This window comes from Pyxicephalus adspersus, chromosome 4 (assembly GCF_032062135.1).
Source record: "Pyxicephalus adspersus chromosome 4, UCB_Pads_2.0, whole genome shotgun sequence".
In the NCBI taxonomy this organism is placed as follows: Eukaryota; Metazoa; Chordata; class Amphibia; order Anura; family Pyxicephalidae; genus Pyxicephalus; species Pyxicephalus adspersus.
In genome coordinates this window covers 13,627,365-13,653,601 of record NC_092861.1, presented here as the reverse complement: position 1 = coordinate 13,653,601, position 26,237 = coordinate 13,627,365, and the positions used below count along the sequence as shown (strand labels likewise).

The 26,237-nt window shown below is 37.3% G+C and overlaps 1 protein-coding gene across 1 annotated transcript; it reads left to right on the top strand.

The window, feature by feature from the left end:
• The first annotated feature begins 638 nt into the window (after positions 1 to 638).
• Positions 639 to 26,237, top strand: SPATS1 (spermatogenesis associated serine rich 1). The gene is made up of 7 exons (XM_072410360.1): positions 639 to 762; positions 1,177 to 1,291; positions 2,661 to 2,785; positions 4,281 to 4,445; positions 21,053 to 21,170; positions 24,348 to 24,410; positions 25,777 to 26,237. The coding sequence occupies exons 1-7, from the start codon at positions 735 to 737 to the stop codon at positions 25,895 to 25,897; spliced, it is 735 nt and encodes a 244-aa protein (XP_072266461.1). The 5' UTR covers positions 639 to 734; the 3' UTR covers positions 25,898 to 26,237.

Genomic DNA, 26,237 nt, shown 5'->3' with positions numbered 1-26,237 from the left:
ATTTCAAGAATGAGCCCGTTGATTAATTCAGTGCTAGGACAGGGTGCTGGGTTGTTTTCAGGAATCTATGTCCTGCACCCTCCAGCCACGATCTTGCAGCATTGCATTCAGAATTAGAGAGACATAGTAGATTCACTCAGAATATAATACGGTTTAAAATAGAAACCTTTTTTTGAAAAATGTCATTGACATGGGAATGGTGGGTGGAGGAAAGGAGATATCAGAGCAGGCAAAACACAAGCAGATGAGATCTGTCACATACAGTGACAGAAAGAGTTTACATAGCAAGCTGACAACGCTGTTACTTATTGCAGGGCGATGGCATAGTGTTGTCAGCCTGCAACAGGAAGTGCTCTTACTTGCAAGCTTTATATGACCAAAACTTTACAAGAGATTCAAACAACTGATTGGCTTTTTTCTATACAAGAGAGGCATGAAACCAAACATATAGAGAAAAAAAACTTCATATGACACATACTAGTAATAAATTATTGTTTTATCTTTACTATGTTTAACCTATCGATGTTTCATTCCTGTCTGACAGGTCCAGGATTTGGTTCCTGATGTTTATTCTGTGGTTTCCTAGGACACGCCATTGTTCTTATTGAAGGAATAGTTGTCAGGTCTGAATGGAGAGTCTGTTTACCACAACATGCAGATGAGTGCGAGGAGTGTGACCTGGCTGCTGTACACAATATATCGCTGCCATATAGAGGAGCTGGGCGGTCATAACAATGCTGCAGGACACCCTCCCCTGTAAAGGTATGTTCTGTTATATGGGGGGTAATCCCCATTTATGTAGGTTCTCTGCCCAAATATGAATCATCTTTATGATTACAATACCATTCTGCTGTTTTTATTTCCATTCTTACTGTATAATAATCTGGTGATTTTTTCCTTGTTACCCTAAACATGTTTTTTCATAATCCTTGCCATGAACTATACAATCTCTGTACAAACTGTGACAAGAATATTTAATATGAAAACAAACCGTGCCCCTTAGACAGCACAATGTACTATATATTGCTTGGTAGATCCACATATAGATTGTACAATCAGATTGCATGGGGTAGGGTAACCACAATTTTTCCATTTTTTTTTAATTTATTTTTTTCTTTGAATAATATTTGTTTCATAAATAAGTTATGAAATATTTGTTTCATAAATGTTTTTCAGATGATGGAGAAGCCTGCAATTTCTGCCAATATGACAACCATTACCATCCTGAAGAAATAAATGGTAATGGGATCTACTTACCCCTAATACCAAACGCTGCACTAGTATATCCAAAGTAAGTAAACAATACCTTGTACTTTGTCCTTCCTTCTTCAGGGATATGTATTAAGTGATTATGTATTATAAATACAGGAAATACATAAGATATAAAGCATTGGTTTAAAGAAAGAATGCGGTGACTCCACACCAAATTTATTATTTAGAATGGACTGAGGTGAAGGACATGTTCTGTTGGAATCCACCACATTTTTTCTTTAAAATTACTTAAGAGCAGATAAGTTGTTAGGTCAATGGTGCATTCTGGTTTCATCAGCCCCGGTGTGACTAAGCTAACCCTGCAAACTATATTGTCACATTTATCTAAAGCTACGTACACACGTCAGATTTTTATCGCCCGATAATCGGCATCGGCCAATTATCGGGCGAAAATCTGCCGTGTGTACAGTCGGTGTCGTCCATCGTCCGGACGACCGACCTGCCGGATCCACGGACGATGGACGACAACCGATCTTAATGAAAGGGAAGGGGGAGAGCGCGCAGCAGGGTGCCGCTCCGACGCTCTCCCCCTCCCCTCTCCATAGAGCATGAACGGTGCTGTATGTACAGCACCGTTCATGCATCGTGCACTCCCTTGTCGTTGGAAAGGATCGTGAAAGATCCTTTCCAACGACAAAAATTGGCAGTGTGTATGCAGCTTAAGGCTTGACATATCTGTGTTCATATCCAGGTACCCATAATCTCCATCTGTATGCTGAGAATGTGTTGGATATTGGAAGCTTTAATTTTTTACTGTTGATATGGACATTAAACAAGGACTAGAAAATAGGACCAGAGAATGTATTACTCTGATTCCTTGAAAAATACCAAATGTAAGAAGATTGTTATTTGATTAATGGTGGTGCATGTCCCCCTGTGTCTCTCTGCTTGCTTCTCAGCATATCTTTCTGACTTATTATGTAAAGGGAGACTTTTCATGATCTTATATAATTAATTTCTCCTGAAGAAGTGGAACAGATCCATGAAACGCGTTGAGGATATTTCATGCATATATGGTGTGCATGATCTTTTTGTAATAATAGTTTTTAATATTTTTTAATAAGGTATGTTTTTATAAATTTGTGATGTGCAAAATTATAAATAATATGGAAATGTATCTACATACACATATGTATTGCCTGTAAAGTTTATTCCTTTTCTAAAAAAAAAAAAACACTTGTTGTTTTCGAGATGTGGTATGCATAAAATATCAATTATCTTTGGAATACTCTGTGCTGGTTTTATATATATTGGACCAGGTACCCATATTATTATAAATTACTGAGCAGGTAAGGATCTAATTGGTGGCTGAAGATAAGTCAAGTCCCCTGCGATAGCACTTTGATGTACTTGGTCTGTAGTTGACTATTTCCATGCTTTCTGTACAGCTGTGATCTAGATTGGAAACCTTCTGTACGATGGTTGCCCTCTCCAAGATACTCTGATGCCCCACTGCCTCACATCAAAGAAAACAAATTCCCAGATCGAATTAGGCTTCAGCGATCTTATCCAGGTGAGCATCTTTCAATAGGACCCTGCTTGTTTCCATAAACATAAAATATCAATTTGTAAACTACAGGCAAAACCCAAAATATGCTGTATACCAACAGTAAATGTATCAAAAGTACCTTAAAAAAGGTAAATTACTTGTATAAATTGTATTGTTTTCAATTAGCATTTTAATTACATGCAATTGGATCTGCAGGAGGTGATATATATGTTTGGCTAGTTGGTACCATGAACACAAACTATGGTGGGGTTGATGGCCTCCAAAGAGTTGAAAGATGGACAAAAGTAACTAGTTCATGGGGGGCAAAATGAAAAATAATGTTTTTTTCTGTACAGGGACTGAAGGAGGTACTTGCTTGCCTACACTTAAAAACAATTCTGTATTATTGTGTGTGTGTTTACAAGTTTCCAGCCTAAGGGTGTGTTAATAAGAGTCAGCATTCAGGATAAAGATCAGGTCTGTTGAATAATTCACTGGATCAGACATCATTTCAGAAGAGTTCAACAACAGCACAAACTTAATTCTCTCATTACAATTTATTCTATTATGGAGTAATGTAGTGTCTCAGCTGTACTATGTAATTTTTAATTCTAACCAGCAGATGGCGGCATCTGACACTTAATGATCTCAGCAGAAGGCATTTTTGAGGATTTTCCTAATATAGACTGTATTGTTATAAATATTATTATTAATAATAATAATAATAATAATAATAATAATAATATTAAAAAAACAGGATTTATATAGTGCCAACTAATTACGCAGCCCTGTACATTAAATAGGGGTTGCAAATGACAGACAATTACAGAGAGAGGAGGAGAGGACCCTGCCCCGAAGAGCTTACAATCTAAGAGGGACTGTATAGCGAATATTGAAAATGATCAGATCAGGGCAAACAATAATGGATATTTGTTTATTTTTTTAAACTTTAACAATTTTAATTATAGTAGCTGTAAATATAAAATATGAGTAATTATTTGCTCTGCAATGCTGTGTCTTTAGTGTTCAGAGTTTCTCAGTCAGGTCTGACTAATTGTAATGTGCAGTATATTGCATGTTGACACACAATAAGTTTACACAATATATTTGTTTGCACATTGCACATATGCAATGTCAGTACACATTAGGGTCTAATAGGAAACCAGTGAATCTGGCATTCAATGGGACATGGGATCAATTACTGCCATTGAAACATCTGGAAGACTCTCCACCAGAGAATGTTTCAACGAATGTTAGATTCTCAGCTTTATTAATAGACCCTGATAGTGTTCCAAGCATTGGACTGTAGTGTACTTTGGGATGACACTGCCATGAGCTGCATTAGTTCACTTAATAACATGTTAACCTTATCACAACACAATATTATGAATGGGACTTAAATCTCAGGGGCTTTCTATATAGTCACAAGGTTGATGATATGCCCATCTAAATATTCATTATATTCAGGAAGTTGTCCAACTTTACATTTCAGGTGTAAAGCTTGTTCATTCTGTTTCAGGAAGAAATCTGGCTGGTGGAGCTGAATGGAGTTTTTACCCCAACTTTGGGCTTTCCTTCACATACCACACTGGTAAACGCTGCATTATTGATGGAGTTCACCAAAGCAGTCAGATGTCCTCCCGTCTACAGGCATTACCGACCTGCTTGGGAAGAAAAAAGAAAGGTAATTTAGTAGGACATGTTACAATGTTTAGGGAATGAGATAGAAATGTAATTTATTGGGCAGACAGGTCTTCTTCCTCCCCATCTCTTATCATCAGGACTGAAAGTTGTGATCGGCATCACCTGCACAAGAAGGAGGCACTACGGCAGCACGGTTTTCAGTGAGCAGGTTGTCCTCATATGATTATGAGTTTATTTGCTATTTGTAATACATTTTCTCCCTAATTTTCTCTTTATTCTTTACTGGAACAAATAATCACATGTTGGGTGTTCTGATTTTTTATGGCTCCATACTCAGTCAATGTTAGTGACACCAGCAGATCAGCATGGCCATCAGGCAGTTAGAAACTTCTACATTGGCAGGACCCATATTCTCAGCTGAAGTGCTTTTTAATATTTTAGTAACCTGAGTACTCATCAAACGTTTGACAGAGATCCTGCTTTTGTGTACCTGAGAGGTGACCATACTATGTTAGTACAGAGGTATATAAAATAGAGATGTAGTGCATGGGATTGATAAATAAATGCAGCCAATGTACCCCTACCAGACGGACTTTCTCAGTCCTCCTAAGCATATTAACTGCTAAAGGTTCATCTTTTGGATCTTTGGGGCAGTCATGGGCCGTTTTGCAGCCAGTGATGTGGGCGTTCAAAGAAGAATTCGTCCTCTTGCAAACAGAAGAAGAGAGAAAACTCTGGAATGGAGAGCATTGTCACTGCTGCTCAAAACTCAAAAAACAAAGTCACCAGGAGGTAGAGCTAATTGACTAATGAGACATGCAATGCTCCCTATTCACTAAAGTTCTCCAAGACTTGAGAAGATAGACTAATATAAGAGAGCCTAGGTGATCCAGCTAATCTGGAATTAATCTGGTCTTGGATTGAAATCATTTGCCAAACTAATACTCATGAAAAAATCATTCCAAGTTTGTGGGATTACTCAGGTTCACCCATGATAGTCCATCTTCTCCAGTCTTGGAGAGCTTTTTTTGATTTAGCTCTGCACTGTATGGTGCACGTGTTGCGTAGTGTAGAGTTTGGCTTGCCGTACACAGATCCAGTCACCGGAGGCAATGTAAATCCTGCACAGCTTTTATATCGTCAATTGCCATCCAATAGCCAAATAAGATCGCCGTTCTCTCGAAAATCTGCTGTGGAGTTGACAGCAAAGATGGCGGCTTCCTCTGATTTGGCGAAGACAGGCCATTGTACACAGGAAAGGCTGTGCAGACTTACTGATTATGGCAGAAGATCATCACCCACCAAGTATAGTTCCGCTTCAAGGTAAATAAAAGGGAGCAGTTATTCTTTTTTGTAAAGTCAGAGGTCAATAAGATGTGTAGAGGTATATTTGGATTATACTGAATTGAACCCTTTAAAGTATATCTAAAGTCCCAACTTTTTTAGGACAAGTGTAGGAGGGTTAGAAATTTAGAGTTTTCATGGATCTTTATGTTCCATGGACAAAATTCCCTTTACTGAGACTAAAAGGGAAAGAAGATCTACAATTATATACTCTCACTGGGACAGGAAAAATGGGTTGATCTTTTCATGGGGACATTTATTGCAGAAACAACTGCTTAAAATGATTAATAACTCACTTCAGAAAGATGTGCTGCTATTGTGTCTATACACAGGGAATTAGGGGACAAGGAATGCAACGTTTTGGACTCTTCTCCATTTTTCACCAAAGAATAGTTAAGTTTTTTTTGTTGTCTTTACCTAATATCTTTTTTGTGCTTCCTGCACTAGAATGAAAGTGCTGCAATTCACATGTCCACCAGGGTGTGGCACTGTATATCAAGTACTGTACATTTATATTTATGTACAGAAAAAAAATATGCCAGTCCTGATAAAACTCAGAAGCTTCTGACTCATGATATAATGGAGATTTTCCATACTGAGTATAAAATCTGTTTAAAAACAGCTGCCTTGCATAACATATTAGTGCACTTAGTTTATTACTTTAAGCAAATGCAGTCATTCCTCATCTTTAGAGCTGCATGCATGCATAATATAGTTATAGGACCTGAGCAAATCCATGAAAAAAATAGCAAATGTGTAAAAAAAAATATATATATAAGAGAAAAAAGCCTGTGTGTGAATCCTACAGATTCCTTATTTCTGAAACACTGGAGTAAAGGGGTAACAAAAATAAATACCACCCATAGTGACCAGTTTTGTTTTATCATTTATTCTCTTGGGTAAATAAAATAGGGAATCAATCAAACCTTTATTCAAGTACAAAATAGCAACAACAATAATAGCCGCTGCATAAAAATTTTTTTTTGTATACATAGTGCTTCCAATTTCTTGTGTAGACACCAACAAGAGTGGTGTTAAATCAGCTGACACGTTTCGCGGCAAATGTGACTGCTTCTTCAGGACATGTCAGGGGATCTACAATGTATGGACACATACAGATAAAGATGATAACAATAACAAAAATACTTTATAAAATCGCTCATACTTTTCAAAAATGTGTTAAACATAAATATTAATATTAATAATGTAATGGTGTATTGTGGAAAAACTAAGTACACCCTTAGGCCCACATGCTAGTATTGTTCCTTTTAGCAGAAATTAATTGTTGGCATCTTGCATAACTTTCCATCAGCTTTTTTGACTTGGTACAGCATTTCTCAGTAAGTATTCCTGAGTAGTATTCAATAATTGGAAACTTTCTAAGGAATATGACGTTGGATCCTGTATTATTTAAACCTGAGATTGCAAAGGTATGGAGGTCTCTTTGCTCTTTGACATTTGCACATACCAAGATTCATAAGCAAGAAAGTTGGGGATGCCTAAGAGTCTGGCAAAGAGTTCACAAAGATTAATATTATTATCATTATTTTTTATTTAGTAAATTATTTAGTATTTATATAGCAACAACATAATATGCAGCGCTGTACATTAAATAGGGGAAACAAATGACAGACACACAATAACACAGGAGGAGAGGAGCCTGCCCAGAAGAGCTTACAATCTAGGAGATCATCAAAATATTTAAAATGATTGATTACACAATAGGGAAAATAATGTTCAAGGCTGATAATTCATCCAGGATTGGTCAGACAACATATTCAGCCCAAGAGCTGACCATTTCATACTAAAGGATATCTCCAAGATTCCTAACATTTGACTGCAGAATTTACAAGTGATTGATGCGTCAGCTGGTGTCAGAATGCGTGCATCTACAATCAGAAATTGCACCAATTTTACTTACATGAGAAATGTGCCAGGAAAAAAAGCTTTGTTCAAAAAACCTTAAAAAAGACTACAGTTTACCATCTGCCCAAAAAAAAAAACATAGAAAACTGCAAATCTTGAAATACAATAATGAGCTGAAGCATCACTAGCAATTTCACCAAAGAATGGCTCAAAAGGAAAAAAAATAGTATTGACCTAGTGAATATCCTAATTTAAATCCTATTGAGCTTTAGTAGACAGATTTAACATTTTCTATTAGTTTTTTTTTTTATAAAATGGAAGGCCCACATATTTTGCAAATTAAGGATTTATGCACAGTGGGCTTTTATTGTCAAGGGTTCACTTACTTTTTCCCCAGTACACCATTACATCTGCTGATAAGAAAACTTTTTTTCTGTTTTTATCCAAGTAAATGTTTTATTTTAAAAAACCTTTATATGTAGGCACTGTTTCAATTAAGATGCAAGAGTGTTTAAAAATGACTTCAACAAAGATTCACTTATGTTATCCCACAATTTACACATTTTTCACATTAAAGTGGAAACTTCATTAAAATAATAAAAACAAAAAAAATGACAGCTCCTGCAAAGCCAAATATTTCTCTTCAATTGGCTTTTATTCGTCCCATGCCATTCTGGATTCTTCATTGCGGCTTGTAGGTAGCACTGGGCACGCCATCTTCTTTCTTCGTCTTCCAGCTTCTGCTTACATAACCTGAGCTCGCACTGCAGGAGGAGATCACATTATGTTTCCTCTTGTAAATGTAAAAAAAAGTGCCAATCTCACTGTGCATGTGAGAAAAGCCACTTCTGCACATGCCTCAGATTTAAGATGCGCGGTAGGAGCAGCCGAAGCTACCTTGGATATGTGACATGTATCCCATGAGGCTTTGGGCTCCCATTCAGTCTTCACCATCGTGGCGGTACTTAAAAAAAAATTATATTCATAATTTTATATATATTATATTTAACACTTTTTTTAATATGAAAAGTTTACACTAGAAAGTAAAGCTTGCCATAGGTATTAGAAAATGTGTGAATTAGCTACTATGAATAATTCATTTATTTATGAACAATAAAATCACACCTACCTTCAATCACGTAGATGAGTCTGTGTGTCGGGAGGTTTCTTCCATTCGGTCACGTGTCGTCCCTGTATTCGTCTTCAGCCCGGCACAGAGGGAGTGCCAGGCACCGCCATCTTCTCCTCTCTTCCACGTACTTCTTCCTACATCACTCACACTGTGCAGGCGCAAGAAGGTGACGTAGTTTGGGGAAAAAACTTCCCTAATCTCAATGCGTGAGATTGGCAATTTTATTCCCTAATAATGAAACGGGGCACCCAGCAGCCTCCCGGGATGCGTGACATAGGTGCTGCTTTTTTTTTATTTTATTTTTATAAAAGGGTGTTGCACTTCAAAAAAAAAACACAAACAAACAAAATTGCTACTTCAAATAAAAGGGTTGTCTACCCTTTTAGGTAAAGTGAAAATTCTGAGTTTAGGAACACTTTAAGTAAAAAAATTTGTAAATAGATCCTTAAATACAGTGGTGTCAAACTTTGGCCTGTGGGCCAAATCTGGCCCTCAACGTTCTTTTTTTTTGGCCCCCAAAGGAATTCTAAATATGAACTGCAGCTGGCCCGCCGCTGCATTGAAATGGCGTCGCTACTACAGTCCCTGGCATCACTCGCGTCTATAGAGCAGCGGACTCTCTGCCTATGTGTGGCCCCGCATTGGACTGTTTTATAGATGCAAATAATGCTGTGAATTTTAGTAGCGGCACTATTTCAATGAAGAGAAAGTTTCAGGGGCGGACCACTCATAAGATTTAGCTCCGCATTGGCCGTGTCTGGCATTTCCAGCACTCCCCCTCAGCTGTACTTTTCCTTGCTACTCAAAGGCATGGTTTTGAATGGTTACATTTTCATAGAAGAATATTGTTTTTATTATTGTTAGCCTGTGCAAAAAAGTTACCATTGAAATTTAACTCAGAAGGCTAAAAATGGAGAAAGAGGCGAAAAATTTTTTTCCTAAATAAAAAAAAAAAAAAAATGATGCCTCTTTCTCTATTATAAGCTTGTACCAGATTGAATGTGAAGCAAAACCTCTTTGTTTCCATATGAAAAGGTTTTATATCTAATGAGAAGGAAAAATTTACTCAATTCAATAAATTTCAAGCTTGGCCTGCGACTTTGTCTAAGTTTTTAATTTTGGCCCTCTGTGTATTTGAGTTTGACACCCCTGCTCTAATATTTGCCTGTACAAATATATTGATCAGGTTAACAGTTTCCAACTAGGTGTACTTAATGTCTCACTGTATTTATTTATGTATCCAAATGACTGTATGTATATATTTATATATATAACATTTTCCTTCTGGGAAAAGTGAGCAGTTTACTGTCTGTAATGTTGCCTTCATCCTGCTGGGGGACCTTGTGTGTTATAGTTGTAGAAGAAGGATCGTATCTTGAAAAAGGCTATTTCACAAGAAAATCCGATAACCTTTCCACAGGATTCCTGCTGTACTTTATCCAGTAATGAATATTTCATGCTTCTTTTTATATCTCAAAAATTGAATGAGCCAGCAGAAAGAGAGGAAAACAGCCTAAGACATAAACACATTGCCCATTAAAATGTAGCGCAAAATAGGATTGCTCTAAAAGTCAGAAGTCATCAATTTCCAACACGTATGACCATACATGATATGAAATGTTCAATTATAAATAAATGGGAATTTCCTGGGGAAAGGATAAGGCATACATATATGTTTTCCATGAATATTACTTTTGGAAAATGAATGAAGAGAAGGAAAGATTGAAGACCAATAATGGTGTGTAACATCTCCTTCCCTCTTAGGGAAACTTTTATTCCTACATGCACCTTTTTCTTTTAGTTTAATATGTTTTTCTTTTTTTTCATATAGACAAGCCATTGTCAACCAGGGTCCCATGGAACATTTGGGTCCCTTCAAGTTAGGGGTTCCTTGAGCTTTGGCTAATTGACCTTCCATGTGATGGTGCTTCATAGTTCTGGGTTCGACACCATTTTGCTGAGCCGGTAGGATGACACCAGTGATATTTTAGTCATCCAGATGGGTGGCATGGTATTTTCTGATAATCACTATAATGGGAGCAGTCTTCCCACTGACCATCAATTAATTCATTTTCTCAGGGGATCATCTGGGGTAAAAAAAAAAGTCTGTTCAAGAAGTTGTTGGGGTTCCTCTTGCTGTGGCAGATTGACTTCATGTTTAATGGTATCTGAACCATTCCAGATTCCACAGCATTCGACAGAACCAGGGTTACACCAATGACCTTTGAAAGGGTGATATTTTGTCCACCACTGTAAGGGTGCCATTATACCCACTCAGCACCAGTGTAAGAGACATTCTTCCTATTAAGCCTCTTTTAATTTATTTTGACAGGGGTTCCCCAAGACCTGAAAATTAGTTCAAGGGATCCTCTGGGGTAAAATGGTTGAGAAAGGCCGATATAGACAGTAAAAAAAGAACAGGACACAGCCAAGTACATATAAAGGTAAAATATTACATCAACATTCATTTCCATTGCCTAAAATAATGGCTGTGGATATTGAATTCTAAATAACTTATTTTTCAGTAACAATAGATAATTAAAATTCACAGATGTAATTAGATCATCTTTAATGTGCATATCATACACCTGTCTGCAAAGGAATAGTACCTGAGCAAAGCAAGAAGAAAGAAAATAAATAAAGTAAGCCTTTTATGTGAAGCAAACGAGGAGGTAGTGTGGAAATAGAGGATAGGCAGACAGCAGTCATCATTTCCATGTAGTAGAAATGTCCAGGGAAAAAAGCCCATGGAAATACCAATTTATGATTTTGCTATCGTTTTTCATGTGGCTGAGAATTTAAATAGGAAACCTTAGATTCCCGAGTCGTCTGAAATTTTGTTATGGTATTGCTTCTCACATTGCATATTGAGCATTAACCTTGTGAAGTCAATCTAGCATAGAACGAGGGAGAGTAGGTTTCTAAAAGAGAAATGAATGCTTTTGCATAGTTGAGGAAGTACAGGACCAGTACAGTTGCATGCTGAACACATTGGTTCCTGATGTTGCCTTGCCATTGGCTACTGATCTTTTATAGCATCTCAGCTCCCAGTCACTAGTTATCTATTGTAGCACTACTATCTTGGTGTGACTATCTTGTTAGGATTAGCTGTTGCCGATTCTGCCCATTTCCTGTCTCTAAGATTTTTGCTGTCTGGACCAACTTTTGCCAACTCCGTTCAGTCTTACCTTTGAATATTTTGGTTTGGCTACCTATTTATGACCAATGGCTTTGTTTCCTGGACTTGCCTCTGCTTGAGTCTCCTATATCTTGTGTTTTCCGTGGGCCACCCGGTTACTGACCCTGGACTGTCTCACCTCCCTCTGTGCCCCCTGTTCTTCTCTTGAGGCCTCCTGGTCCTCTGTCAGTCCTTCCTAAATGCTGGGGGCAACTGTGTGCTGGAACCCTCCTGAGCTGAGCAGGGGCTTGCTTTAGGTATAGAGTGTGGAGTTAGATTGAAGGATTGCAGGGGTGTAGTGGGACGAGCATGTGGGCCCTCACTTTTTTTGGGACTGGGCAGAGTGGGTGGGTTCTGGTATCATGAAGACACTCTGGGGGAAGTTTCTTTCCCTTTAAGTGACACAGACAGGGGTTTAGTGGGGTGGGCACGTACTGTGCCCCCTTTTCTTTTTTTACGACTACACCCCTGGTGGTGAGCATTCGTTCTGGACCAGGGCCTTAAAAAGTACATTTTTAAACTGTTATTGTAGTGATTTACAAACCTATGAGGGCCCTTTCACCATCCCAAATGTGAATTCACCCTGGAAGCTTCCAGGCACACTGCAACATTTTGTGTGCCTGGGAGCAGCAAACTGCACTTAAATGAATTAGATTGGTAGACAGCTGTGGTGCAGATTTTCTGACAACCACCACATGACCACCAGTTGCTTTTGGGAACTGTGCTGCGATCTGCTGCATCCACATGCAAAAAATGGAAGGTGTTGGAATTGCGGAAGACACTGCGGCAGAACACTTTGGCTCATTATGGGTCTAAAATAAATATTCCCCCCTTATTATCATAATTAGGGGCTGACAGATAAACATGATTATTTAAAAATGATTATTATTTTTTTTTTTTTTACATTTTTAAGCTTTATTTAAATGCACAAAGTTGTAAAAGAATCCTTAGGCTCTCAACCAGCCTTCCGACCTTTTAAAAGGGAAAATCTAATTCATTTCTATGATGTACATATTGCCGCCTTTACTGTACTGTAAAGAATTTCTGACCTGATTTCCACATTTTAATTGCTTGCAGTATTCCACCACCAAGCAAAAGCATTGTGATCCCCCTGCTGCATCAATGTTATGTAACAACAACAAAAGTTTTTTTATGAAAAAAGCAAAAATCTAATCTCGGAGAAAAATGAAACACCTTCCCACCTTCTGTACCTGTGATCGCACTGGAGCGAAAACATGCTGACTTGATACTGTAACTAAACATTTCTCATCCAAAACCGCTCTACCCTGCAAATGATCAGCATTATGTGGTTGTAAACTTATGGCAACTTTTAACTTAAAGCAGAACTAAAGCAAAAAAAAAATGTTTTACTTACCTTTAATGCCGCAAATCCCTCAAAGGCGCTGGACCTTTTCCACGATCTGGTCCTGCACCGTTCCAAAATTCTTCATCCCAGTGACGGGGGCCGCCATTTTCACTCTTCTCTTTCGGTCTTCTTGCTAAGTCACCCAGTCTCGCACTGTGCAGGTACGAGATCAGGTGACTGCAAAGGGGAAAAAAGGGATTTCACTGCAAATGCACTTAAAAAAATAATAATTACATTTTTACATTTTATATAGGGTTGTCTACCCTTTTATGTAAAGTAAAAAGTTAAGCTTAGGTCTGCTTTAACAAAAAGTATTATAAAATGTCTGCATTAGGCAAAATACACGGGATAAATACATATACGGAGCAATGTTACCTGCCAAATGAGCCTTAATGTTTGCATATTGAATTCTGAGCTTTGGGGCAGGTTCAGACCTGCAGCAGGATCAATGGACCCCACATTTCTTCCTCGGGCTGCCACCTTGCCAGGCTCTTAGCTGCTCATACCACAGCTGCAGACTTTACAATGGGCTGGAATAAATAATCCTGAACTGCTCATTGCTGCTCCATTCATTGTTATTTGGCTGTTGCAGGTAGTAGTCTCTTCCAAGGCAGCACAGGGAAGAGGTAACTACATCAGCTGTATAAAGACAGCATTACATATCTCTGCCACACAGCTAATATTTTTTCTCTGCTACATTTAAGTAACATTCATAGGATTTATCCCTCCCCCAGACTGTAACTGGACAGGTAAGGAAGAAGCAGCAGAATGATGAGTGAATTTTCAAATCTGCATTCTTCTCTTTCAAGAATAGTCCTTACACTGCAGGTAATCAAATACCTCTAAACATCTATTGAGGTACTTCAATCATTAACTGCACCAAGTTTTTATTTATTTATGTGTTTATATAAGTTATATTGATGTATAACTAGTGTAGCTCATGACTGTGTCTATCTTCTCCCACAGTTATAGCCTGATTACCATAGAGAGTCACTTTCTGTACTGCCATGTGAGATCCTTGTATAAAGGGGCAACTCACTTTATTTTATAACATTAATAAATTAGTAAATTTTTGTCTAACATTAAAGAGATATCATGTAAATCATTCCTGTGCTGTAGTGTAAAGCCTTGAGCATTCTTCATGGGATATTATTCTTCCTGTGGGTTGCTATTATGGGTTACAATAACATTTTGCAAATAAGTATATGTGTGTCTGTGTATATATGTATGCGCTTATGTAGAGATATATATATATATATATATATATATATATAGAGAGAGAGAGAGAGAGAGCACGATGGCCTTTGCAGAGCTAGGTCCCAGATTTGAATCTCGCCCTCCAGGACATTATCTGCATGGAGTTTGCACGTTCTCCCTGTGTTAATGCACATTTAAATAATCACAATTAGCTCTGTAATTGGAGGGTGACAACATACCAATAATGCATATTTTTTAAGCCAAATCTTTGATTGGCCCAATACAAGGTCAAATGATGAAATACCAAATTACTGGTGATATAGATTTCAAAATAGGATCAAACTGTCAGAATACTGTGAAGGTGGCAAGCCATCCTTGGGTGGATATGCTCACTCACTGTATCTATGAAGGGAGCCATAGTTTGTTATCCAGGCTTGACATCAAATGTTTTCCTAATTTCCATTACATTGGAAGGTGGATGGAGCCGTAGTTTAGAGCATGTAAAGGACAGGGGAGCTGAAATATATATATATATATATATATATATATATATATATATATATATATAAAATATATATATATATATATATATATATATATATATATATATATATATACAGGTTTATATTAATATACAACCTTTGCTTACAGCACAGAATGCCAGTATTCATTCTTTTTTTTTAAAAAAAACTATTTCTTATCCATGGTTGCCAGTCTGTCGCACTAGACATGTTGACAGACATTTTGTTCAGTTTTGACAGCAGGTCCTATCTAATAACCATTTCTAAGTTTTCTTAAGACTTTTAACGTACCCGGAGCTCTTTAAATTTAGTGTATAGATAAGCTACTTATTAGAGAAATCGCTATGACAGCTCCTATAAGGGAGCAGCTGCAATAGAAAGACTAAGTCAGCATATATATCATCCTCCATTTATCACTTTCATAAGCAATCAATAAAAATCATGCATGGCTGTTTAATAATGGCTTTTATTTTTCAGACCCAACTGAACACCTATTAAGTATTAAGCATGATGTAATGCATATAAGGCTTGAAGTAAATGTAAACCCAAACACAATTATTTAATATATGTTTATTAATACCTGTATATATATATATATATATATATATATACATCAGTTATTTTAAAAGTAATTTTACAAATCTGCAGCATTCATTATATTATTAGTTGGTAGTTCAGCCATATACATTCTTGTTCTGGGACTTTCAGGTATGAGGCAAGAACAATGTGTCCCTGTCACCCCTTTTTTTTCTTCATGGCCACCCTGTGACATGGATCTGCCATATTGTTCAGTTAGGTCCATAAATATTGGAAAACCTTTTTCTAATTTTGGTTCTGTATATTACCACAATTAATTTTAAATTAAACCACTCAGATGCAGTTGAACTGCAGACTTTCAGCTTTAATTCAGTGGGTTTATCAAAAAGATTGGATAACAATGTGAGGAACTAAAGCCTTTTATTTACACAATCACTTCATTTCAGCGGCTCAAAAGTAATTGGACAATTGACTCAAAAGCTATTTCATGGGCTGGTGTGGGCAATTCATTTGTTATGTCAATATCAATTAAGCAGATAAAAGGCCTGGAGTTGATTTGAGGGGAGGTTGCTTGTATGTGGAAGATTTTGCTGTGAACAGACAACATCCAGCCATCCAGACAGCCATCCTTAAGCTGCAAAAACAGAAAAAACCCATCTGAGAAATTGCTACAATATTAGGAGTGGCAAAATCTACAGTTTGGTACATCATGAGAAAGAAACAAAGCACTGGTGAACTCAGCAACACCAAAAGACCTGGACGTCCACGGAAGACAACAGTGGTGGATGATGGCAGAATCATTTCCATGGTGAAGAGAAACCCCTTCACAACAGACAACCAAGTGAACAACACTCTCCAGGAAGTAGGCGTATCGATATCCAAGTCTACCATAAAGAGAAGACTGCATGAAAGTAAATACAGAGGAGCAATGCAAGGTGCAAGCGACTCAAAAGCCTCAAGAATAGAAAGGCTAGATTGGACTTTGCTAAAAAAAACATCTAAAAAAGCCAGCACAGTTCTGGGAAAACATTATTTGGACAGATGAAACCAAGATCAACCTTTACCAGAATGATGGCAAGAAAAAAGTATGGAGAAGGCATGGAACAGCTCATGATCCAAAGCATACCACATCATCTGTAAAACATGGCGGAGGCAGTGTGATGGCTTGGGCGGGCATGGCTGCCATGGCACTGGGACACTAGTGTTTATCCATGGTGTGACACAGGACAGAAGCAGCCGAATGAATTCTGAGGTGTTCAGAGACATACTGTCTTTGCAATCCCTATTTAATGTACAGCGCTGCGTAATATGTTGGCGCTATATAAATCCTGTTTAATAATAATAATAATAATAATAATAATTGTTGCAGCCCTGGGAATCCTGTTTGCGATCCCTGGCACTAGAGGTTTAATGGGGACAAGTCTCCCCATTTAAAACCTCTAACGCTCCCCGATTGGCTGAGGAAAGCTTTCCTTGGCCAATCAGAGAGCTCTAGAGGTTTTGAATGTGGAGACTTGTCCCCAATTAACCTCTAGTGCCGGGGATTGCACTCTGAGCTGATCAATGAATGCAGCGCCAGCTGCATTTTTTTTTTTTTTATTCAAGCTTGATCTTTGAATATACAACGACTATTCTCGCTTACAATTTCGTTAAGCAAGAACGACCCAAATTTGCAGCGAGATCGAGTTTTAAAAACTTGCTCGCTTATCTCTATTGGTGATGTCAATGAGTTCAAGACTACAGGCTGTCATTGCCAGGAAAAAGTTTTCAACCAAGTATTAGAAATGAAAATTTTATTTTCAGCTTTTTAATTTTGTACAATTACTTTTGAGCCCTTAAAAAAAAAAAAAAGGCTTTAGTTCCTCACATTTTTATGCAATCTTTTTTTTCAACCTGCTGAATTAAAGCTGAAATCATTGAGAAGATGCCCCACACTAGAAGTATTTTCTACTCTGTAACACACTTTCCAGCATAGTAATATGATATGATTTTTTACATTTTTCGCACAGTGCATAAAAGAAAAATGTAACAAACATATCATAATATTACTGTGCTGGAAAGTGTGTAACAGAGTAAGAGATATCATGTCATTGTAGGATAACCTGTAAAAAAAATAGTTAAAAAAACACAAACACTCAATACATTAATTTAACATTCATTTTTATTTTTTTACATTTTTTTTTATCCAAATTTTTGCCATTGAATCTTGTTTTTTTCGGGTTGGGTTTATCCGAATTCGAACAGCCATATTCGGGTCGAATATAAGGCCAACCCGAATTCGAACACCAACACTAGTTAGCAGTACTGAAATGCAACCAAGGATAAAACAAAGGAAAATGGTGTTTTCTAAAAAGAAAAAGGTTTTTAGCTAAGGCAAGTGGCTGTTTGTTAATGTACATTGCTCTGGCCCACCATTGAGCCACTAGTGGAACATGGTGATCCTGTTACATTATATAATACATGCTTTTCTTATTACCAATGGGAGCTTCCTATGTTACATAGGAAACACATTCACAATTTGCACTGGAAACTATAATTTTACTGTCCAATGAGTGCATATGTGTCATTAAAATGTATAAAAAAAAATATATACTTATTTAAAGCTCTCCAAGACTGGAGAAGATAGACTATCATGGGAGAACCTGGATGATCCACCAAACCTGGGATAGATTTGCTATTAGCTGACAAATGTTTTCAGTTTTGGACCAGATCCATTCCAGTTTTGTTGGATCACCCAGGTTCTCCCATGATAGTCTATCTTCTCCAGTCTTAGACAATTTTATTAAATCAACCAATAAACATTTCAGTCTCAAATAAAAATCAGGCTTCAAAGATTGGAGCTATGTTAGCAGATGCAGTCTTTATGATGTACGCACATAGAAAAACCTGGAATCAGGAATTGGAGGAAGGCTGTACTTGTGAATTATTCAGGGAACATTTAGAAATAACACCATGTGGAATACAGTGTACACTTGGTAAATACAGGATGATGAAACCACAGAGAACCAACAATACAGTATAGCAGACCAGCAAATAAAACATGTATGCACATTAACAAGAATGAACATCGCAATCAGTGGCCATTTAAAGCAACATAGAATATTTACGCCTAAAGTATGTTGGATATTCTAAAAATTGAATCAAGTCTATCATTATAAAACCAACCATGAAAGCAGAATTCTACCTATATGGGCTTTCCAATACAGGGGTACTGAAAGGAAGAATAACTGTGAATGAGCAGGGTGCATGTAATGATTGAAAAAAATCTACATAATACCAATAGGATCATTCAACTTGGATAAAGTGCCTCTGACACGGTAGTGAAGTACGGAAGCTTTAAGTGAAGCAGGAAATAATGTTTAGTTACAATATTTGACATCTTTAGCTATGTTGAGCAATGGCATCATTACATGTGACTGACTGACAGCATGGTTGGCTCAGTGGCTAGCACTCTGGTTTTTGCAGGTTTGAATCTTGGCCAGGACACTGCTAGGACTTTGTATGTTCTCCCCATGTTTGCTTGGGTTTCCTTTCACATCCCAAAAAACATGCAGTTAGGTAATTGACTTCTCCTCAAAATTGGTCTCAGACTGTATTAATGACATATGAATATGGTAGACATTAGAATGTGAGCTCCCTGGAAGGATAGTTAGTGATATAACTACAGACTTTGTAATGCACTACGTAATATGTTGGCGCTATATTATTACAAGTAAATAAAATACTAGTACTAGTGGCAGAAAAGAATACTGGGGGCAATATCTGGTCTGAAGATGAATGCTATGGCATAAGCTGGCTTTGTTCTCCTAATCCTTTAATGCATGATTCATTTATATCGTGTTACTTTTTGCTAGAGTTCTGCTTTAATGCATTCTTAAAGAAACGATGCTAATTTTCTAAATTGCATAAGGGAAAAACAATTATGCTCAGTGGAGTAATAAAATATATGCAAGAAAAATAAGAATCTGTGTTTTATATGTAAATCAGTTGCTTTTAATAGAATCCTATCCAGCTGCACTGAATATCTTTCATCTGACGTTATCATTGTCACAATCATTTTGTGTAGGCAGCAATATTTCTAATCCTCCCCTAGTGATGAGATGTACTGACCCAGTGTGCTTGTTCCTTACAAGGAAATTTAATGGTGAGTCCCACAGAAGATAGATAGCTGCAGCATGCGTGTCCAGATTAATTATTCATATAAGGGGACACTCCGTGAAAGCTAAAGAGAGCAGCGCAGACCATCCATAAATTACACCATTACAGTGGACCTGAAGTAATACATTGCACAAACCGCATGTGCTCAAAGTCATGTCGCTTTTTAGATAGCAATTGCAGAAGAAAAAAAGCTCACAGACTCCCATCCAGCAGGGTTCTTCCAGAGGTTGCTGGGGTTCCTTGAGTAATGAGCAATTTGTACCTCTCAGGTCAGTTTTTCAGACATCAATGATCTTTTTGGCTATCTGTAAGGGTGACATTCTTCTCAGTGTCCAGCAATGTAGGAAGCATTCTTCCTACTGACCACCATACTAATATACTGTGATCTGTGGATATAGTAATTATAGCAGGGGTTCCCTGAAGACCTGAAAGGTATTTCAAGGGTTCCTCCATGTTGAAAAGGCTGAAAAACGCTGCTTTTCTTTTTCTGTACAGATTCTGTCCCTCATACTGTTACAATGGACCTTTCAGTAACTTTACAAGTCTCCATAACTTTTCACAATACACAACCATTTCTGGAAATAAAAAAACACACTTTTATTATTAAAAAAAACTCCCTTCCAGTGACTTTGTCTAAACTGAGATTATGCCATTAGTCTGCAGCAGACAGTACACAACATTTCCTCTGAGCACAGCGGTGCCCATTAATGAAAACAGTCACATATAGGACTCACATATAGGAGTGTTAGCCTCTCATTGGTACCAGTGTTAACAATGTCTTCTCTCCAATAAATAGGATTATGGGTATCTACTTGCAAAAATAATAGAAATTCTGACATTTTTTTTGCCACCTCCATATGTGGAGATGCTAGGGGGTTCATCATTTTTTTTATAACATTCATAATTTAGAAAAAATAAAGAAAACACAAAGAACAAGACGGTTCAAGAAAGTGGGATTTTAAAGACATCCAAAAAGTTTAGGTAAAAACACAACAATTTATTAAACATATTTAAAACGATTAAGGACCATAAAATATAAACAAATATATCAGCATGAGTTAAGTAACCAAATGATATTGACCAATGAAAAGGGGTACAAGAAAACCTCCTTATTATTAATATGGCAACCACATGAAGACGTCACAAAGAATGTATGGGGGAATGCAATGATTGTCATGTTTCACAGAATCGGTCTGCTTTCTTCCTGTAAATGACAGCAAAAAAAAAAAAAAACCTAACATTAACACTTAAATATAAAAACAAAATATGTTTTTAATATTTTGTCTTCCAATGCTTTAAACACTAAACATTGTGAGGCTAATATTCCTTTCCTTGTTTGCTTTTCAAGTCTCTGATCCCAGAAATGGAATTCCTGAGGCCCATCCAGGAGATAAACCTTTCCATACAGTAGAATACAGCACTGACTTCCACAAATTTGGATCAACGGTGCCAGTGGTGAATTTTAGGTTGGTATACAATTGTTTATTTGTGTACACATTTCATTCAAATCATTAGAAACTGGATTCTTATTAGCTGTAGTACTAAATATGCAATGTCACACTTACCTCTTCCTCACTAAAGCACAGGCATCCCTCTCCTGCGCATGCTTGCAGTTCTGAAGCTGAGCGTGTTTCCAAGCTTTATCAATTCTGTCCAATCCACTGGCCAATCAAAAGATAGCCTCTTGATCAGCCCTGGCTATTTAGCTGGCTCTCAGACTGCACTTTTTGTTTGTGCAACAAGTCGTGTCTCCTTTGTACCTAGTTCTGTGAACTAGTTCCTGTACACTTGCTGCCTATTCCAGTGTTTCCTGTGTCCAGCTCCTGTGTTAACCCTTCATTGTCCAGTGTGTTGGTTTCCAGCATACTTCCCTGTGCTGTTCCTGTGTTCCTGTCTACCTGTAGATATCACTGTTTCCATTGTCTCCAGTGTTCCCTGTGCCCGCAGTGGCCCCTGTGTCATTGCTGTCTGTCCCATGGACCCCTGGCTATTGACCCCTGGCGTGTGGCCTGACCTCGCTTGCTGCCCGTCTCAACCCCGGCTTCCTTTACTATCCTCCTGCCTGGTGATTTGTTACCGTGCTTGCCCACCTTGGTGTTCCCAAGGACTGCAACCTGGCCCTAACTAGCAGTGCAACATCCTCACCATCAGAGGCTCTGGAGAAAACCTGGTTACGGCTTAGACTCTGTGCCTTGGCCCTTCTCTGGGCTTGCACCACCTCCATATGCCCCTTAGTGGGTCTGTCTCTTTGTGCGTGACATTCAAATCAATGCCAAAACCTTTATCTGCAGCTTTTGAGTGTCTGCAGCAAAAAGTAATCCACAGGAATCAATTCTCCCCCCAAAAAACAAATAATTGATTTAGCTTTTTGAGAACAGGTATGGTTTAACACCTAATAAAGCTAATATCCATCCACCATTCACTTCTTACTCAATACTTATTAAGACACATGAAGGTCAGGCATATCATCAGGAGATGGGGCAGTAAATGATATATATTATCATATATATATATATATATATATATATATATATATATATATTACAGGTAGTCCCCATTTTTTGTTTGAATACAAGCAATGTAATTACCTCTATGAATTGATGAAGCAACTTGGGGTGCTGCAATACGTTATCAACAAGAAAATATCTAGGTGAATATGACTAATTTCTACTGAATATACAATGACCTGGGTAAATAAAAACCTCTACAGACTGCCTGTAAAGTTTTTCCAAATTGAGATGCAATGTACTACCAGTCAAGTGTTAAGAGGAGCCTAAGGCTAATATGCAGCATGGCAGCACTTAAATGTTTTCTGCAGAGACACCAGTATGACAGTGGCTATTATAAGTGTGTGAAAAGTCTATTGCTTGGTGGCGCTTTTATTTCTTGAAAAAGAAGCATAAAACTGCAAAATAACTTTCTGATGGCATTATACAACATGCAGCTGTTCTTGAAGTCTTACAAAAAGTAAATAGGAGGAAATTCACTTATATCAGCACTATATTTGTGTCTCAAGAACTTCTTGGCCAAGCTGAGGTTTCAGCAAAGCTGCATCATTATTAGTGAAATGCTAACAGTGCAGAAGTTTAATGTGGCTAAATTTTTTGGGCAGATGTCCACATGACCAGGTAATTGCTTGTACTCAACATGATTTATAACAGAAAATAATAAACGTATGGCGTTTCTGTGACAGAAGCAGAAATATTGCTCTTTAATGTTTGCAAAATTAGTTTATTTTAATGCAACTGATTTAAAGCTGAACTCCAAGGCAAATGGCTGAATACACAGAAGAAATACAAATAAGGAGCTGCGGAACAAATTATATTTACACAGTTCTGCCACAGCACAGACCAGAAAAAAAGTTTATTTTGTATTGTTAAAGAGGTGGGGGGGGGGGAATTTGGTGGTGGGGTGCCAGTGTACCTCAAGTGTCAGTTTGGGGTGCCAGTGTACCTCTATCCTCTTAAAAATCTTGACAGTTGACAACATATGTTGTAATAAGGTATATGGAAATTGCCAAAGAAAAAAAATCATTCTTGACGATTCTTAAAATTATAAGTCTTTCAAGTAAAACAGATAGAAAACAAGTAATCTACTTAGTAAAAATGCCAACATAGATCTACTATTCACATAAACTTGACTATAGCTCCTCTGCTTGGACTGCTTCTTTACTATAAATTATACATTTTTGGTAATTTATCCATTAGCATGTGCAGAAACCTTAGTATTCTAACAATATTCCTCATTGTAATAAATCCACTTTCCACACTTTTTGGACAATACCTCGATTTCTGGAACGTTTAGCTTGGTTGATGTCTCCTCTAAAGATAACTTTGAGTGAAACGCGTCGGGTTTAAGAAAATTTTTTGGAATATATATTTTTCATCTTTTATATGGGATTACTTTTAACTTTTTGTCTATAGCAGATCCATGTTAATATTTATACTAAATACACTTTTTTAGTAACTGTTTTGCCGTATATCCCCACTCTTTTAGTAGGGATTATCTTATAACGTTCAGGTCTTCAGAGAACACTAGCCTGGTGGTTTGTGGGAAACAATTGTCCTACATTGCTGGCCAGTGGTATGTCACCCTTAGAGACCGCCAAAAAGATCCTTGGTGTCAGGTAATTGCTCAAGTTGCCCCTAGCAGCCTATGGAGGAACCCTTAGGTTCCATAGAACTGGAGTATCTTCTTGCAAGACATCCCCTGCTCTGCATTTCCCTGGAATAAGACAAAAAGGGGAATTCCCATCTTGGACTGTAAGAATCACCAGGTATCCCTATTGAAAGATTTACCCCCACCCCCTGTTCTGGTGGCATTTGTAAAATGTTTGACTTTCCATGACTTTTTATTTTAGTAATAGTGGCCACCAGAACAAGTAGAGGTGAATATACTAAGCAAGGATATCAACAGCAATAAAGAATTTAAAACATCCTAATCTTTCTCTACTCTATCCAAATACGAAACAAAAATTATTTTGGCAGAATACAAAATATCTGCTTTTGTTGGTAAAGTAAAAACAACATGGTGCACCAAAGGGATTTGCTAAAGAGAGTGTCACATATCAGTGTGTTTCGGTGTCTGTATGTACATTTTTTGTTTTTACTTATGATATTAAGATATTTTATTTTATTTTACAGGGAATCATATAAAGTGAAGGCTGACACATTTATTCCTCTTCAGAAATTGCCCAAGACACCTTGGTGAGTATGATGAACATTTATTGGCTAGGTAGTATTTAAAAGCATAATGTGGCAGTCCTGTTTCTCCATTGGAATGTATCAATAATTTAGAGAACTGACAACTGAGAATGAAATTTCAAAAAGGTAAAACAATTATGTAATAGCACTTAAAGGATACGTTTGCCTTTGGTGAACATGTACTATACCTAATTGCCCTTCTCTGTGTACAGCTTGCTATATTAATTATTCCAGGAGTCAAGTGAAATACAGTCATTATAAAGGGCAAGTGGAGACCCTGTGTTGTGCAATGCTTTGCAGGATTGAAGAACATTGGGTAATAGTATTTATTTAAAAGTCTTTATTATAGCAGGTTGTACAAGGGAAAGGAACAGGTAATCATTATTATTATTATTAAACAGGATTTATATAGCGCCAACATAATATGCAGCGCTGTACATTAAATCATCACATGTTTTTATGAAAGTGAGAAGGGAGAATCATTTATATATTAATATAATATAATATATTATTAATATAATAATATATATATTAACAGAATGGTAAAGATGAGGAGGAAGTTGTGGCTGGTATCTCACTGCCTTTCTTCAAAGGTGGAATTGAAAGCATTGGTGGAGAATTATTCACTGCTATTTAAAACAAATTGGCCTGGTATATTCTCCACTGGGGAATCCCTGCCAAATGTTAGATCTACTTCTTAAAAAGTTCACCCATAGGACTTTTTAAACATTTTACAGTCTGTGTCTCCTACTTCCCCTACAGCCTCCAGCTCTTGATAACTCCAAAAGTGTGGCATCCTATTTCCCCCTATGTGCTCTGTGGTTTCATAACACAGAAGAGAAATAAAGGTCAGAGGATGGAGCCACAGTGCTCCCCCCTTTTTGCCTTGAAATTCTCCCCTTCCTCCCTTTGGCCATTTATCTGTTCTCATGACATGAATATCCTGTTCTAAGAGAACCACAAGGACATTTGTCATGTCTGCTAGTTGTCTGTAGTCCTGCGATCACGCACTGATCATGCCTTCGAACTGGTATATGTGTGTGTAAGCTGTGTGCAAACAATAAAGTTTTGAGAGTTTTGATCTAACTACATGCTTGAGTTGCGTGTGTTACGTGCTCTCCCAACGTCGCTGTAAACAGAATCCATCAGAGAGAGGGATAGCTGATCGGGATCAGTAGGAAATTGCCTTAACACCCAGATTGACATTATCTTCCAGGGAACAAAGCATTGGGCTTTTTAGATCTTTATGATTAATTTACTATTTGATTCATTTTTTTATCCATATTATGTATGTATTAATGAATGGCCTTTGTTAGGTATAACATTTTTGTTTTCTACATTGGATAATAGTGACTCTTTTCATCCCCAGTGTTCCATATAAAGTCAAAGTTCAGAAGAAAAGTCTGGCAGAAGAAATTAGAGACGTGAAAGAGCTTAACTCCTGGAAACCTGCTAAACGCTCCTTCCTTTTTAACTTGGCTAGCAACTAACACACACACAAAACAGAAATCAAAATGTTGCATAGCTCAGCCCATTCATTGTAGTTTTCATTTTATAATATTATTTAATTGTGATAATGTTATTTTGATTCATGTGGCCAAAGGCTTGCTTTTCTTTCATGCTCAAAATGTTGCTTGGGCTGCTTTGGCCAGTGTAGCGCAGCACAGTGGGGAACTGTATCTGAGTTGTTCAAAATGACTGATATTTTTCATGTGGGCTTTGGTATTTTTGAGTCTAAAAATTACACTGTGTTAGGTACTGTATAAGGATTTTTATAAATTTAAAGCTTATCTAAACACAGATTAAACATTCATATGTTACAGCTTCTTA